This window comes from Lactuca virosa, chromosome 7 (genome assembly GCF_052849685.1).
Source record: "Lactuca virosa cultivar CGN04683 chromosome 7, Lactuca_virosa_CGN04683_v6, whole genome shotgun sequence".
Lineage (NCBI taxonomy): Eukaryota > Viridiplantae > Streptophyta > Magnoliopsida > Asterales > Asteraceae > Lactuca > Lactuca virosa.
In genome coordinates, this window is record NC_136432.1 from 1,565,479 (window position 1) to 1,583,351 (window position 17,873).

At 36.7% G+C, this 17,873-nt stretch overlaps 1 protein-coding gene across 1 annotated transcript; it reads right to left on the reverse strand.

The window, feature by feature from the left end:
- Positions 1-1,166: 1,166 nt before the first annotated feature.
- CRK3 (CDPK-related kinase 3) lies at positions 1,167-5,301 on the reverse strand. Its single transcript, XM_079059123.1, has 11 exons — positions 4,314-5,301; positions 3,333-3,463; positions 3,176-3,217; positions 2,979-3,087; positions 2,812-2,890; positions 2,446-2,742; positions 2,243-2,352; positions 2,041-2,148; positions 1,854-1,916; positions 1,585-1,752; positions 1,167-1,505 (listed from the first exon to the last, which is right to left on the reverse strand). The coding sequence occupies exons 1-11, from the start codon at positions 4,887-4,889 to the stop codon at positions 1,374-1,376; spliced, it is 1,815 nt and encodes a 604-aa protein (XP_078915249.1). The 5' UTR covers positions 4,890-5,301; the 3' UTR covers positions 1,167-1,373.
- Between the last annotated feature and the right edge of the window lie 12,572 nt (positions 5,302-17,873).

The following is a 17,873-nucleotide window of genomic DNA, read 5'->3' on the forward strand; positions in this document are numbered from 1 at the left end:
TGCCACGGCGTGGCAATATCCTGCATGTTGACTATTTGACTTTGTGACCCCACGACGTAGCCAAGGAGGGCCACGACGTGGCGTTGACTTTGACCAAGTTTAACCGTTGACTTTTGTGACCAGTTTGACTTTGGGTCAAACTTGAGGGTTTTGGACTGTTGATTAAGATTCTACCTGGTTTGGTGATTAGTGGATTCGCGGGAGCTAGCAGTGTAGAAAGGGAAGCACGTCTCAGTGTTTCGGGGTTCTTCATTCAGGTGAGTTTTCCTCACTCTACCCGTGGGTCGAAGGCACCAATGTCGGCCCACTAGTTTTGGTAATCATGTAGTATATGGATGCCATAGGACTGTATGTGGTCACATATGATATATTGAGGACTCTTGATCTAGGCTTTCCTACATGTTCCTTGTTTTGTTGTGGCTCTAGAGTAGGATCATATGTCCTAGTGTCTATCTCACCTCTGGGTACATATGGTTATGCATTCCTTGGATTGCTGGTTATGTATCCTTGTGTATAGGACGTTATAATGTTGTAGTGATTTGCTAGGTTTATGTATATATATATCCTTGTATGATAGGATGCAGTAGTAGTGGTATGTTGGTTAGAATACGAGTATGTTGATTATATCCTAGTAAAACAATAACCGAACTTACTATTATTTTATTAGAGCATCGATGTGTCCATTAAGGATTACTTTGATTTACATGCTACAATCACACATACACACAACAGTCCCTCTTCTTCATTAAACGCCAAATCAATTCGATATAAGGATACACACGGTCAACTATTATTATACAGTATATATTCACAATTTTTTCTGATAACATTATGTGAGACTTGACTTGCAATAAATAATTCCAAGTTGTGGCAGCGTGTATTAAAGAAGTCGCGCAATAACTGTTTTTCTTTGAAACGTAAGTAGGTTAGTATTTAACCGTTTGAAACTATCCTAGAGTTTTATTTACATATACAATATTACATAACTCCTCCCATAACAAAATCATCAGTGGCACAATATGAAATAGAAAGCTATCCGTATTCTGTTGTGGTTGTGGAGTTGGATGGGATAGATGATAGTCATACCAAACCGTTACCAATCTTATGTTGGGGGGAAACATTTGTTGAACCACAAGAAATATTCCAAAAAAAAAAAAAAAAACAAATCAACATGAAAATAAATAAATAAATAAATAAAATCTCTTCCACACCTATGATTGAAGGTAAAAAAGAAAAAGAAAAAGAGAGGCTTTGAGGTTGTGACTTGTGCTTTCGTCTCTACTATATAATATATTTCTACACAAGTTATGAATGGCAAAATAAAAGGAACAAGAATTTAATATAATAGAAAATCTAGTGCTAGTAATTAATTATTAATGTCTTGTGTTGGAGCTGCGAAGAGTGACTCCATGCAAAAATTTGGTATATCCAAGCAAACTCAGTTTACCATCGCTTCTAATCCAGTCCTTGATTATGGAATGTGCGGTGGGACCCACGTTAAGCTCCTACAGCATGATCATTAAAAATTAAAATTAAAAAAAAATTATAATAAAAATAAAGCATAAATTAAGAAAAGAAAAATACCCGAGCAAGTTCCTCGACAGAGACGGTACGGTTACCCTCCTGTTCAAAGTAGTCAAATGCTGTTGACCCGATCTGGTCCCAAGTCCCCAGCGCTTCCAATTGGTATGTGCTGATGGCTGCTGCACAGAACTCTTCAAAGTCCATCTTCCTGTAAGACAGGGGCGCCATCTACAAACACCACATATTAATCATTAATTAGTCTATCATATAAAGCCAAGGCAGTAGAGTAGGTTGGATGAGATGTGATTATGTGATGATGGCTGACCGACCGCATTTAGAATATCAGGGACCCTAGACTCCTTCATCGCATCTGTAGCATTTCGCAGGAGAGCCTGCACGCACGCACGCACCAAGTAAAATGAATATTCATATTCATACTCATATACATATTCATGTTGTGATTATTAAGGCAGAAAAGGTGGTGCTCTGTTGTGTTGTGTTCTGTTTAGTGTTTACCATTCTGAAGTTGTCAAGCGACACACGCCCGTCTTTGTTTGGTTCCAAAAGCATAAACTGAGCTCTTAGGTAAACCAATTCATCCTCTGTCAGAGCTTTTGAGAGTGCCTTCCAGTTCCAGTGCAAACAAAAAATAAAATATATTCAGAAGCAAATAAAATATATTCGGAACCAAAAACCAAAATGCAAATAAAATTAATACCTTGAGTGCAGCCCGTTTGAATGGAGACGCATGAAGATACGACTTCACCAATTTATATATCAATATATCTAAAGGAATTGGATGGTTTTCGCTCGACAACCATGGATGAGCTGTCGGTGGGTGTAGTTTAGTTTTAGTTGTTTGGAACTAATAACACTATTATTTTATTAAAATTTAAAAAAAAAAAAAAAAAAAAAACTTACTCAGAGCTTGAGCAGCACTCATTCTCTTTCTGTAGTCTTTATTCAAGAGCCTTTTAACAAAATCTTTGGCTTCCGGTGATACAGAAGGCCATGGTATATCATCAAAGTTAGGATCTGCTCTTAATACTGCCCGAAATATCCCAGATTCAGTTCTTGCCCAGAATGGTCTGCTTCCACATAATAATATATAACAGATCACACCAATACTCCATATATCTGCCTCCAGGCTATAAGATCTATGAAGCACTTCTGGTGCAACATAATATGCACTTCCTACAATATCATTAAGCCTTTCTTCTGCAATAATAACCAAATATATTTATAAATTACACACTACACCAGTCTATCATCTATCTCATTCTGTACCTGGCCTGATGAAATCAGAAAGACCAAAATCAATAAGCTTCATATCAGAGTCTTCACTTTTCGACATGAAAAGGAAGTTCTGCACACAACCCAATATATTTTTTATTTTAAAACAGGGCTTCTCAAATAGGAAAAAAGAAAACACCCATAATATAACATTTTATAACCTCTGGTTTTAGGTCACGGTGTACAACGCCTTGCAGGTGACAAAAAGCAACGACACTTAGGATCTGGACTATTATCAATTTTGCATCTGCTTCTGTGTATCTTCCACCTCTGCATTCAAAAATCAAAACCAAGTGTCTGTGTCAGAACTCAGAAGGGGAACTATACTTATCAATAAAAAAGACAAAAAAAGTCATACCTGGACAATATTCGATCAAGTAATTCTCCGCCTTCACACAATCTGTTTGTTCAAGCAAAAATAAGTTATAGAACCCAACCAATTAAACCATGAAGACTATGCATGTTGTAAAAATAATATAGCATAGAAAGGTAAAAGAGTCGATTGAGGGACGTACTCCATGACTATGTATACATTGTTTGTGTCTTCACATGCATCGTAAAACTGGATCAGATGCTTATGCCCCGAAAGAGCTCTCAATATTTTTACTTCCCTACGCACATCCTCGATTGAAATTGCAGTTGTCATCTGCAAAAGGATGATAGTTAAGATACTATGCAAAAAAAAAAAAAAACAATAGTTCATAATTTGAATTTAAATGATTCACACATGACAGGAGATACCATGGCATAACATTAGAAAATTCTAGGTAAAAAAATATGCTACGAATGGTTTTACTTAAACTTCATAAGTTTTATTGTGTTACCAAATATATCCCTATATCAATTAACGTGTACCTGAGATTTAAGCATGACCTAAAAATAATCATTAGTCATTTTCCTATATCCCTGGACATTCCAATATCACATCTTTTGTACTTGTATACTTAGAGCCCAGGGGAACATTGGCAAAATAGAACATGTCAGCTCATAAGATTACAAAAGGGCCTCTATTTCAGCGAGAAAGGAAGAGTTTGAAAGAAAGGAAAAATAAAAAAATAAAAAATTGAAACTCCTCCGACAATCACGTAAAATATGAATCATGGGGTTTGTATGATCTTTATCCTTCCTCATGTTATTTGTCTGGAAGCTAGATATAGAAAGCATTCAAGCAATACCAAGGGACATACATTGAAAAAAGAGGACATATGTTGGCTCATATCATTAAGAAAACACCTATCTTTTGGCAAGGAAACAAATTTGCTACTAATTGACAAGAATTGTATACTTGACTAATTCTGCAAAACACCCAACATAAGCAAGCAACCATTGAATCACAACAAATTTTTACTCTGACTCTGGTTTTTATATCACAGTCTACATTGACAATAACATTACATTGCCAAGTGGCAAGTGGCAAGTGGCAAGTATGCAGCAGCAAATCAAATGAATGTATTTACTTATTTAGATTGAATGCAATTGGGCTATCTAACAAATACCTTGACTTTGGAGATGATCTTAACAGCCAGAGCATGATCCTTAAGTTCCCCTTTCTTGCCCCTGGCGTGGCATGTATGACCGAAATGCCCTCGTCCTATCTCCTTCCCCAATTCGTACTTTGCTCCAAAATTCTTATTGTAACCGAAATTCTTATCAAGAGACTGCCCTTCGGGTTCTACTGCTGCGCCATCCTCCGGAATGGGACCTTCCCTTGGCTGCTTTGCATGCCCAAATCGCCTGGCGAGCGAAGCCTTGATGTGCTTAGCTGGTGAGGGCGGCGGAAAAGGCCGTTTAAAGAACCTACGCCCGGGAGTTGACGATCTCGCCGGAGACGGAGAGACCCCAGCTGGTAACGGACTGGCTATTCCATGAGGGTAGGGACTGGACCATGGACTCGTCCCTGCCGAGGATCGGGCCGGCGTGTTTTTGACGGAGGGGACGTTGATGACGCCGTTGTTAGCGGATGAAGGGAGTGGAGACTGAGGGTAAGGACGTTGTTGCTCTCCGGCGGCGATGATGGTGGTGGGGCCGTCGTTGTCGGTAGTAGGAATTGTCTTGCCGTAGCACTGCCCCATCTTAGAGCCGGTGTTTGTCGGAAATTGATCTTATGATCAGGGATCAAGGCAAAGATGAAAGTCAAAACATCGGACAAAGCAAGGGGTAGGGATCTAAGGAGGAAGCGTCGGAGAAGATAGAAAACGTTAAAGTCAGGGAATTTGGGCCTGAGAAGACAAAAAGAAAACCGAAAAAAAACAAAAGAAATGGATTGAGCGAATGACAGAGATTGTCTGACAAGATCTGAGAGAGGAGGAGGAGGAGGAGGAGGAGGAGGAAGCGTATCTAAATCAAGGAAGCAGACATGGAAGGGATTTGGTTTGGGGTTGTGATCTTCTTCATTTCTTTCGCTGCTGCTGCTGCTGCTCTCGTCTGCAAGAAAGAAAACCCTTCCGAGTAGTTGGGTTTTGTCCTTATTACTTAACTTTTGCTGCTTTTAAGTTTTTATGCCCCCCCCCCCCCCCCCCCCCCCCCCAACTTAAACTAATTCACTGTCAATTCCATATATATATCCCCTCCCTTTGAGCTTTGAGTTTTGAGTTTTGAGTTTTGAGTTTTCACTTTTCACAGTTACTATTTACTAATTTTCATATATTATTACAAAAACCTATTTACTTCTTCTTAGTTTAATATATATGTTTTAATTTTCATTAATTATTTACCTACTTTCATTTTTACTAGATGATTTTTTTTTGCGAGAAATTCAATATTTTCCTATCTTTTTTCCTAAGTATCTATTTTACTCACTACATTAAAGACAAATATCAAAATAAAAAAAAGATGATTAAGAAAAAAATCAGTTGTATCTAGGATAAATAGAAAGAAAATGTAAAAATAAATTTAATTATTCTTTGCTTAGCCTTAAACAATAAAAGTATATTCATTTTAACAAAAGACAATTATAAAAGAAATAAACAAGTATGATGATTCATCTTACCAAATGGCGGTTGATTCTTCCACATGAGGATTTTAATAAATCCATAGAAACTATAAAGGTAAGGACAATTATGCTCTCATTCAAATTTACAATGTATTTTACTTTTTTCTGGATCCTGATTATTTGTGAGCGAGTTATACCAAAAAACATTCCAACCACTTTATAACCTTTGTTTTTTTCTCTTTGCTCCTTATTTAAGCCGTCATATTTGCTCTTTTTGACATTTCACCCCTCATTTCAATACTTTGTTGTTTTTTTCTTCTTTAGTCATTTTTTACACCACCGACCCTTATTTTTAAAGAGTTTATAAACATATTATGATAAAACTATTATACAATCAACTACTTAACAAGTAAAAAACACAACTTCAAACTAATGCATATCAAATCATAATAAATGTTGTCCAACAAAAATATTCCTAGTGCATATTAAATATTCAAACTATTTATATGACATATCATCACTTGAAAATATTATATATGTATTTAGATCAAATAAGTTGTTCTCTAACTAATATTATGAGACATTTTATTATTTATTTGAAAAGACACTGGTAGATTTTGAAGTTTTTGGTGTTTGTGATGATTCCACAAGCTCAAATTTAAAAGGTCTCGCACAGTAGAATTTAATCACCTTTTCTTTTTTTGCTTTTGGAGGTCATCTACCATTTGCTCGAGGAATCATGGTCCAAAGAATATATTGAATTCAGTCAAACATTACAATGTAAAATTGAGTGGTTGTCCGAGACCCCTGGGAGACACCTAAATCCCGCTGACTATACATATTAATTTGAGCTATTGTATGTTATTTTGTGCTTTTAGTTTAGCCACTCTTTTGTTATTATTAACTTGTTTTTTCTTACAAGTTAATTGCATGGAAGATGAGACATAAACATTCTCACTTGATTAGTTGTTCAGATGTTTGTTATTTAGATTTGACGGAAACCGAACCAATTAAATCGACTCATATAAAACCAAAAACGATTAAATCGAGCGTTATTTGGTTCGTTTTTGGTTAATATTTTGGAAGTCAAAAAATCAACTAAACCGAATCAAACAACCAATAATCGATTAAACCACCTGAATAATAATCATAATCAAAGAATTAATATATTTATTTTGATATTCTGAATAAACATAATCATATCCATCAATATTCACAAGAATCATAAGCTCTTAAAAAATGATAAAAAAGAAAAAAAAAAACAAACTATTAAATAAATGACGAAATGTAAAAAAAAAAAAAAAAAAAAAGATATGGTGGTTTAATAAGGAGCAAAGTGAAAAAGGGGTATAAAGTATAAACTATCCATAAAATATTTTTTGGTAATAAATGTCTTCTGAATAATTAGAATCCAAAAAAAACGCTACAAGCTTAAATAAGGGCATAGTTGTCATATATTTACAATTTCAGTGGATTTATCAAATTGATTTGTGGAAGAATCAATGCCCTTACCAAATACACCATAATAATAATAATAATAATAATAATGTGGTGATTTTAATTAAATGTTTTATCTTCTTCACTTGAAGCCAAGGTGGACACTTACACATATGTTTCATCCATTTAGCATCATCCTAAAATCAATATAAGCGTTAAAATCATAATCATGAAACCCTACATACATAAATATCATTTTAGCTTAATGACTATGTATTGTGTTATTTATATCCCACAAAGTGATATCGGCTAATTAAAGATCATTAACTCATGTAAAAGGTATATATTTTTTCAGAATTATGTCAATGTTTATGTTAATGAGTTCGATTTACATATAAAGAAACGATATTATTAACTCTAATCACAACAATGCTCAAACTTCACAAACAACGATATGGATCAAAAACCTATTAACAACTTTAACAACATACAAAACCAATTTCTAAGTATTGGACAATATTTTTGTAACTCACATAACACAATCTTCCAAGTGATAGTGACTTGAATGTTGGAGTGTATTCTCTTGTTCACCCTCATGATACCTTAACAGTCAATCTTTTGTGATTGATGCCAGGCGGTCCAACTATTCACTAAGGTTATAGCGCCAATAAGGCTAGACGGAGTGGACTTGCCAAAGAAGGTCGCTATGGCTCGTTAAGCAATTGGAACACCGCCCCCTGGCACTTGCTAGGGGGCTCGCTATGAAAGGGTCGCTACCAGCTCAACGAGAGGAGAGAGAAGGCAAGCTTGGCAGTGATTGTGTATTCACCTTTTGACCACAAAAACTATTGGTTATTGTTTTTTCTTTTCTTTTTTTCTTTTTTCTTTTTCAAAATAAAACTTTTTTAAAATCAAATACTACTATAAGATTTGATAAAACTCACCACAAAAATATATGGAGTTGTATTCATTCAACATATATAGTACAAATAATACAATATAAGGATATAGGATAAATACCAAAATTACAAAGAATCCTAACTAAAAAATAAATCATCAAGATATCTTTGATATCTTGTTGTTATCGTCAATACCCCCTCCCCCTCAAGCGGATTAGCAAACACACGCATAATTGGGATCGAAAATGCTCAAAGAGTGGCTTCGGTAAACTCTTGGTGAAAAAATCCGCCAATTGAAGCTTGGTTGGAACAAACTTGGTGTAAAGTTTCCCAGATGTAACAAGCTCATGAACAAAGTGATGGTCGAGATCAATATGTTTCACACGCTTTATGAGAGACTAGATTTTGACTCATAAAAACAGCACTTTTATTGACACGCAGAAGAGTGGGTCGTTCCGGAGGCAGAACATGAAGTTCCTTGAGAAGATGAGTGACCCGAACAATTTATGCAACTGTATTTGCCATGGCATGATACTCAGATTCACAGCTAGATTGGGACACAGTAGTTTGTTTCTTTGCACTTCGAGAAACAAAATTTCCTCCAAGAAAGATTGAATAGCCATAAGTAGAACGCCTTGTTTCAATGCAATGTACCTAATCAGCATCAGAATAACCAAGGATAGATGGGACAGTAGAGTGAAGAAAAGTGAGACCATATGAGATAGTGCCTTTAACATACCGGAGAATATGCTTGACAACTTGAAAATGATCCAAAGTTGTGTTGGATTAGGTGTCTAATCCAATAACTAAATTAGTATAATCTTGAATTATTAGCGAAGTCCTTTTAGGTTGCCCTCAAACCTAATAATTGAATATGACGACTTTTAGAGAGAGAGAGAGAGAGACTGATTTATTGACTTATTATATGATTAATAAATAGCAATAAATGAATTTATTAATATGTTATGAAAATAATATATTAATTAGAAATAATAATATTTAATTAATATTTAATCAGAAATTAATTAGATTAATTTTGGGATTAATTATATTAATTAAAAGTGTGAGGGTTAAAGTGCAATTGTTCAATAGTTGAACAAGAAAGAGTCTAGAACCTTCCTTGGAAGGAGGTGGACGAAATTAGGGTATTCCAGGACATCTGGAATATTCCTTGCAGATAAATAGGATGTTGAATAATTACCAAATTGAATAAATATTATTTTATTCATTTAAGGTTATCTAGGGGTTTCCAAGTTGCACTATAAAAGGATCCATTGAGCTACAATTTTCGACCACTCCTTCTACCCTAGAGATAGCTAAAATTTTGACATCCCCTCTCCTCTCTTAAAAGCTTCTTGTTGCTAGTGTTAGGTGTGAACCATCAGAGGAAAGACATTTGTGTTGCTAGCTTCCAAGTTATTAAAGAAAGGATTCTTGATTGCTTACTACAACAATCAAAAGGTATGTTGTTCCTTCTATAATTTTCGAAATTACCTAGGGTAAGAGTGTTCTTGTCTAACAATAGAATGTTACATCAATAGTGTTATGACTTAGATCTTTAGGTTGCATATACCCTTAAGTGTTAAGGATTTATCCGTGTTAATACATGTAAAACCCATCAGTGGTATCAGAGCGTATGGTTGTCTAACAACTAATGTACATTGCTTGAACTTGAAAAAGAGGATAAACATAATCGTCATTCTGTTTCGAGACCACGAACTGGTGTTCTTCCGCCACGACGTGGTGATCTTCATATATGCGTTTTTCTGATTTACCACGACATGGTAATTATTTACCACGACATGGTGGACCCTCAGAACAACTAAAAATCAATTTTTTGGCTTAATTCGTAAATTAATTAGGATAATTACCTTAGATAATGTTTTTAATTGTATAAAACTGAATAATTATCTTTTCTTATCAGATATCCTTATCTTGAATTTTTGAATTATCCTTATGTTTTAATTATTTGATTAATTAAAAGATAAAGATCAAAAACATAATTGGTTTATTTTAAATTAAATTAATTCCTTCATTTCGAAAATTTAATTTAAACCTTGTATTTTTTGAAAAGTTTAAAAGACACCTTATATATAATATATTAAAAGTTAATTACTATATGTATAAGGTTAAGTCTGTCAAATTGCTTTTACCTACCTTCATAAATTTGCAATAAGATTACGACATCCCTCTTCTTAGTTGTGAATTGTTATTTTGGATCCTAGCCTTAATCATTTATTATGGGTTAAAATATTAAGGATAATTGTCATCTAACTAAAACTATTCTTCTTTTTCTCTATAGATGTCTACTCCTGTTGATGCTTCTGCTCCATCGTCTTCTACCCACCACTCAGGTTTCTCCCTACTCTCCATCGTCTCCAAAGTGACTTTTGATGGATCCAACTATAATGATTGGATGCGCAACATCATAATGGCTTTTTGCTTCGAGGGCAAGTAATATGTCCTTGAGTAAAAGCTCGTTGAAGTTAATGAAGCTACTGTTACTCCTGAACAACTAGCCTCCTACAAAAAACACTACGACGATGCAACAAAAGTCGCTAGCATCATGGTCTCCATAATGACTCTTGGATTGCAAAGGTTCTATGAGACTATTGGACTTTTGAGATGAACAATGACCTTGTGGAAAAGTACCACAAGAGAGCTCGTTAAGAGAAGTTTGAAGTGGTCAAGTCCCTCATGGCTTGCAAAATAAAAGAAGGAGATTGTGTCTGCAACCACGTGCAAAGAATGCAAAGATACGTGGAGCGCCTGATCAATCTCAATATGCATTTTGACGAGGAGTTGGCCATTAACATGGTCTTAAATTCCTTGCCAAGTTGTTATGATCAGTTTATATTAGCTTATCATTTGAACAACACAGAAACCACATTGGCCCAACTCCACAACTTGCTATAGACTGTTGAGTCGGGATTAGAGGGGAAGAATTTAACCCCTTATACTAATGATATCGTTCTCGCCATTAAAAAAGGTAAAGGGAAGAAAAGGAAAGATGCTCCCGAAGCTAACTGGAAGAGCAAGGCCCATGTAGAGTTATCAAGCAATGGGCCAAAGGCGAAGCCTAATTCAGACATTCCAGCTGTTAGTGACCCCAAAAAGGTCATTTGTTACTATTGCAATGACAAGGGTCATTGGAAGAGAAGTTTCCCCAAATACTTGCAAGACATCAAGGATGGCAAGGTGAAGCCATCGTCGGAAGGTACATACACTATTCAAACTAATAACTCACCATCTACTCATTCTTGGGTCCTTGATACAGGATGTGGATTTCATATTTTGAAATTATTTGCAGGGGCTAAAAGAAAGTGAGGAGGTGGAGCATGGAATATAGGCAATCTTCTCCTCTTACCAAGATTGGGACTTATCAGCTCGTGCTTAGTAGTGATGTTAGTATTAGTTTAATTTATTGTTTCTATTCGTCAGAAATGAAACGAAACATTATTTCATTTCATGCATTGTTTAGACAAGGTCTCCGCTACCCTTTTTGATGATTTGAATGGTTCAATTTTAATTTATAAAAATGGTGTTTTTATATTTGAAGCTTTACCTTGTAATGGTGTGTATGAAATTGTGACTTGTGTTGATAGTTTAGGCAATACTTTATTTCATATTGATTCATCTAATGGTTTACACAAGGCATGCTTGTGGCATTGTCTTCTTGGGCACATTAACAAGAAACGCATTGCCCAACTCCAAAATGATGGAGTCTTGGAATCTTTTGACCTAAGGCCAAATGATGAATGTGAATCTTGTCTTTTAGGTTAGATGACAAAATCACCTTTCACTGTATCTTGTGAAAGAGGTGAGAGTTTGTTGGACCTCATGCACAGATGTGTGTGGACCCTTTCAGATCTACCACTAGAGATGCTAATCGATTTTGTTGGATTAGGTGTCTAAGTTCATAACTATTTATGGAATGTACTTGACCCGATTAGCATGGTCCATTTGGGTTGCATGGCATCATGCATTTGGATAGACTAAAATGAGAGAAATAACACTTAAGGTTTATTAATATATTATAAGTTCTAATATATTAATAGTATTATTTAGTTAGTATTGATCAATAATTAATTTGGAATTAATTAAGTGATCAAAAGAAGACTAATTAAATATATGGGTTGATTGTGTAAATCATCCATACTTATATAGTGGGCTAGTGCTTCATGGATTATCAAGTTGGGCTAAAACCCATAGGATGCTCCATGGTGGTTATAGAACCCATGGGTCATGGAAATGAAAAGTCATGACAATTAGGGTTTATATGGTGTAACCCTAATTGTAACACACTATATAAGCTTCATGTTCTTCACCAAAATCAGCCACTAAGCAAGAAGTGTGAGGGCTAGCCGATTTCAAGAGTGTATCATTTCTCTCTAAGTCATTCCAAGTGCATTTGGTGTTGTGTGAGACATTTGAGGCATCACACTTGAGGTGCTAGGCTCACAAGGTTTTCAATGAATCCTAACTACTACAAGGTATGTATTTCCTACTAACTTTTATGGTTAAAAGTTCCCCATGTATGCTAGATAGGTTATGAACCTTGGAAAAACAATTTTGCATGTATCATAGATAAAACATAGATCCAAGGTTTCTAGGGTTGCATGTACACCATAGGAGTGTTAGAATGCTCAAAACCCTACAGTGGTATTAGAGCCTAGGCTTGTTTGTTTGATACTTGATGCAAAATTGTGAAAAAAAACTCAGTTTTTCTGCACTCTGCAGCATGAACTCGCCGAGTCCATGGGGGGACTCGATGATTCCTTGAGTAAATTCATCCTACTCGTCGAGTAGGTTCTTGCACTCGACGAGTAGGAGCCCCTAAGTGCAGATTTTCGAGTTTTGCTGCTGGAAATGGACTAGAAACATTACCCTAAACTTTTTGGTGTTATAAAACTTGTTTTAGATGGTGTAATGGTTATGCTAATCCATTTTCAATAGCTATTATCAAAATTTCAAGTTTTATATGGTTTATTTATGATTCTTGAAATTGTTGATATGAACATTCATGAACTTATGAGTTTAGAAGATCATAGGAATTATTTGTAACTTGCTTGTTAGTTTGATTCTTGATCATTATGTGTTTTAATGGAATCCATAATTTGTCCTCAAGTTATGGATTACCAAAAGTCACTCTTTTAAAGTCCATTATTAAACACATAGGTTACATAAAATGAAAAGTCTCTCATTTTATTAATTCATTAACTCATAAGTTATGAAAGATGAAAAGTTTTGAAAGTTACAAAACTTGCCCTCAAGTTTTGGAACATGTAAAGTCACTTTAAAAAACTTTAGTTCCAACCCCTAGAATTTTAAAAGTTAAAATTCAACACTTATACTTTATAATATTATAAGTTAATAATATATATATATGTATAAGAACAAGTCGTTTTACCGTTAGTAGGCCTCATTCACGAAGCCGATCTATAAGGGGGGTATAAGGTTGCTGCCTATAAAATGGCAACTTAATGGGTGTCCACTCTCACCCACCGCTTCCTTGACTGGTGGAGGGTCGTTAGCCGAACGGGTAGGACAAGGACTTCTAAATCTTCATTAAAAGTATGATGAAAAATAAAGTAACTAAATGTTTTTATAAATTCTCAATCTTAGTTACTTTAGGAAAATGTGAATAAGGTGCTAACCCATGAAATTACACTTTGCACTTTGATTAAGTCGTTAGTGGAGCGTGTGTGGTTAACCGGCACACTAACCTGGACTTAACAAGGTAGGCAAAGGGTAACTTAATATTTATCATAGTATTGATGGAGCGCGTGTGGTTAACCGGCACATCGATTGAGGGGTAAATATTAAGGGTACCAAGTAATTTGCATGGTTACTTTACACCTTGTTTTGTGATCCTCGGCATCCCAGTCACAAAACCTGAAGGTCACACTCGAGATTGAAACATGCCATTGAAAAGTTCAATGAATCTCAAAGAATCTAGGAGTTTCAAAAACCAATTAAAACCTAATAATTTATTTCGTTTTTCATGGTGGAAATTAGTGAATCGTCATTCACCTACCTTCAAATATTTTATAGCTTGGATTACGGCATCCCTCTTCTAAGTTATAAAATATTGTGTTGGGTCCTAGCCTTAATATTATATTTGGGTGTTTTATTAAGGACTATCTTTATATCTAATCTAAACCTGTCTTTCTTCTTTTCAGATGTCTTCCAACAATGCTGCTTCTGGCTCAAACCCTACCGACTCCTTCTCTCTCATGAACCTTTGTGGGAGAGTCATCTTTGATGGATCCAACTTTATGGATTGGATCAGGAACATCAGAATGGTCACTCGGTATGAGGACAAGTAATATGTCCTCGACAAGGAGCTTAAAGAACTCGAGCCGACTGCTACTCCTGAGGAGGTCGCTGAATATCAGGCCCATGAAAGAGATGCTATCAAAGTGGCATGCATCATGTTGGCCACTATGACAGCCGAGCTCCAAAAGTCCTATGAGGACTACTATACTTTTGAGACGCACCAGGATTTGATGGACCGCTACCATCATAGTGCTCGTCAAGAGCGATATGAGATCATCTCCTCCATGATAACAACCAGGATGAAGGATGGTGAACCCATCACGGGCCACATGCAGAAAATGCAAAGGTATGTGGATCGTTTGCTGAAACTGAATGTGAACTTCCCAGAGGATTTGGCAATAAATATCATTTTTCACTCTCTACCTTCGTGTTATGATCAATTCCGCATGACATACCACATGAACAAGGAGGAAGTTACACTCAGCAAACTTCAAGGACTTTTGAAGACCGCATAAAGTGGTCTTAAAGGTAAGTCGGTTGTTACCACTCCTACTCCTACCGCGGCCCCTGTCTTGGCAATCGGGCAAGCCAAAGGAAAGAAGAGGAAGAGCCCTTCGAAGGGTACCAAGGGAAAGTCTCTTGATGGCTCCTCTTCAAGTGGAACCAAGAAAGGTTTTGTCACTCCTTCTGCTAACCCTAAAGAGGCTGAATGCTTCTATTGTCATGAAAAGTCGCACTGGAAGCGAAACTGCCCAAAGTACCAGCAAGATGTTAAGGATGGGAAAGTAAAACCCAACCATGAAGGTATTTACACTATATTGTCTAATAACTCACCCTATTCTAATTATTGGGTTCTTGATACAGGTTATGGTATTCACATATGTTGTGATTTGCAGGGACTAAGAAGAAGTGAGAATGTGGAGCATGGGAAGATAAACTTGATCATGGGAAATAGGAAAGTTACACCTGTCACCAAGATTGGAGTTTATTCTTTATTGCTAAGTAGTGTGTTAACATTAGAGTTGAATAAATGTTGTTATTCGCCTGAAGTGGCAAGAAATATTATTTCCTTTCATGGTTTGTACAAACAAGGTTTTACCTTTTCATTTGATAATGATAGTGGTGGTATTAATGCTTTCTTTAATAATGTTCTTTTTTTTAAAGCATTACCTTGTGATGGTGTGTATGAAACTGTTTCGGTTGTAGATAACCTAGGAACTAATGTGTTGTGTATCGATTCTTCCACTAGCTTGGATAAATCATCATTATGGCATTGTCGTCTTGGACATGTAAGCAAGAAACGCATAGGCCAACTCCAAAAGGATGGAGTCTTGGATTCATTTGACCTAAAGTCAGATGATAGTTGTGAATCTTGTTTGCTTGGGAAAATGACAAAGTCACCCTTCACTGGTACTTCTGCTAGGGGTGAAGGTTTGTTGGATCTTATACACACTGATGTGTGCGGACCCTTCAGAACCACCATAAGGGATGCTAACCGCTTCTATGTGACTTTTACTGATGATTTTAGTAGATATGGGTATGTCTACTTAATCAAGCATAAGTCGGAGACCTTTGAAAAGTTCAAAGAGTTTAAACATTAAGTGGAGAATCAGTTGGGCAGGAACATTAAGATGCTTCGATCTGATCGAGGTGGTGAGTATCTTAGTACAGAGTTCCTTGACTATCTTAAGGAATGTGGGATTATCTCACAATTGACACGTCCCAGGACACCGCAGTTGAATGGTGTGGCTGAGAGGCGCAATCGAACATTGTTGGATATGGTTCGTTCCATGATGAGTCGAGCTTCACTACCAATCTCATTCTGGGGGTATGCCTTAGATACTGTCGCCCATATCCTTAATCTAGTCCCTACAAAGAAGGTTGCCAAAACACCTCATGAGATGTGGACCGGAAAAGTTCCCAATCTGGACCACATCAAGATTTGGGGTTGCGAGGCTTTTGTGAGGCGTGAGTCTCACGATAAGCTCGAACCTTGAAGTGAAAGGTGTATTTTCATAGGCTACCCAGAGAGATCCTTTGGTTACCTCTTCTACAGACCTAGTGATAATGTGGTCTTTGTAGCATGGAAAAGAGTCTTTCGCGAGAGAGAGTTTATAAGCCAAGGAAACAGTGGGAGGCCGATTGACCTTGAAGAAATTCAAGAGTCAAGTGGTGAAGGAACCTCAAACCCTAGCAATCAACCTGAGGAGGAAACTCCTGTTGATCCGACAAAAGAGTCTATACCTCTGAGGCGTTCCACGAGAGTTAGGAATGCACCTGAGCATTACTATGGTTTCCATATTATTGCGGAAGGTGATACACTTATCAGTGATAGCACACTAGTAAGTCTGGATGAACCTAACAACTACACGAAAGCCATGGCAGGCCCTGTGCCTGCTAAATGGAAAGAGGCTATGGACAGCGAGATACAATCCATGTATGATAATCAAGTTTGGAACTTGGTTGACAATGTACCAGGTCGTAAGACGGTTGGGTGCAAGTGGATCTTCAAGAAGAAGACCGACATGGATGGTAATGTACACACTTATAAGGCGCGACAGGTTGCAAAGGACTTTTCTCAAACTCCGGGAGTTGATTATGATGAGACCTTTACACCAGTAGCGAAGATTAAGTCTATTAGGGTTATGTTAGCCATTTCTGCATTTCATGATTATGAAATTTGGCAAATGGATGTCAAAACCGCTTTCCTTAATGGAAAGTTGGCTGAGGATGTTTACATGAGTCAGCCAGAGGGTTTTGTCAGTACAGAGTATCCTAATAGAGTGTAAGCTTGAGAAATACATTTATGGATTAAAGCAAGCACCTCGCAGATGGAATCTTTGATTCGATGAGAAGGTCAAAGAGTTTGGCTTTTCGAGGAGTGAAGATGAATCTTGTGTATATGTCAAGGCTAGTGGGAGCATAGTCAGTTTTTTGGTATTGTATGTGGATGACATACTACTTATAGGAAATGACATCCCAACTCTGCAGGAAGTTAAGTCCTGGCTTGGGAAGTGTTTCGCTATGAAGGACCTTGGAGAAGCTGCCTATATCCTAGGGATAAGGATTCTAAGAGACAGGAGTAAAAGACTAATTGGACTTAGTCAGAGTACCTACTTGGAGAAGGTGCTGAATAGATTCAGCATGCAGAATTCCATGAAGGGAGAGTTACCGATCCAGAGTAACGCCAGATTGAGTAAGACTCAAAGCCCGAGTACAGAAGCTGAGACAGCAGAAATGAGTCGAGTACCTTATGCTTCCGCTGTAGGCTCGATCATGTATGCTATGACTTGTACTCGTCCTGATGTGGCCTTTGCACTGAGCATGGTCAGCAGATATCAAGGGAATCCTGGCAAGGCTCACTGGATTACGGTAAAGAACATTCTCAAGTACCTGCAGAGGACTAAGGACTGGGTTCTTACCCTTGGCGGGAGTGATGACATGAGAGTATTGGGGTATAGTGATGCGAGATTTCAGACTGATAGGGATAATTTCCGCTCTCAGTCAGG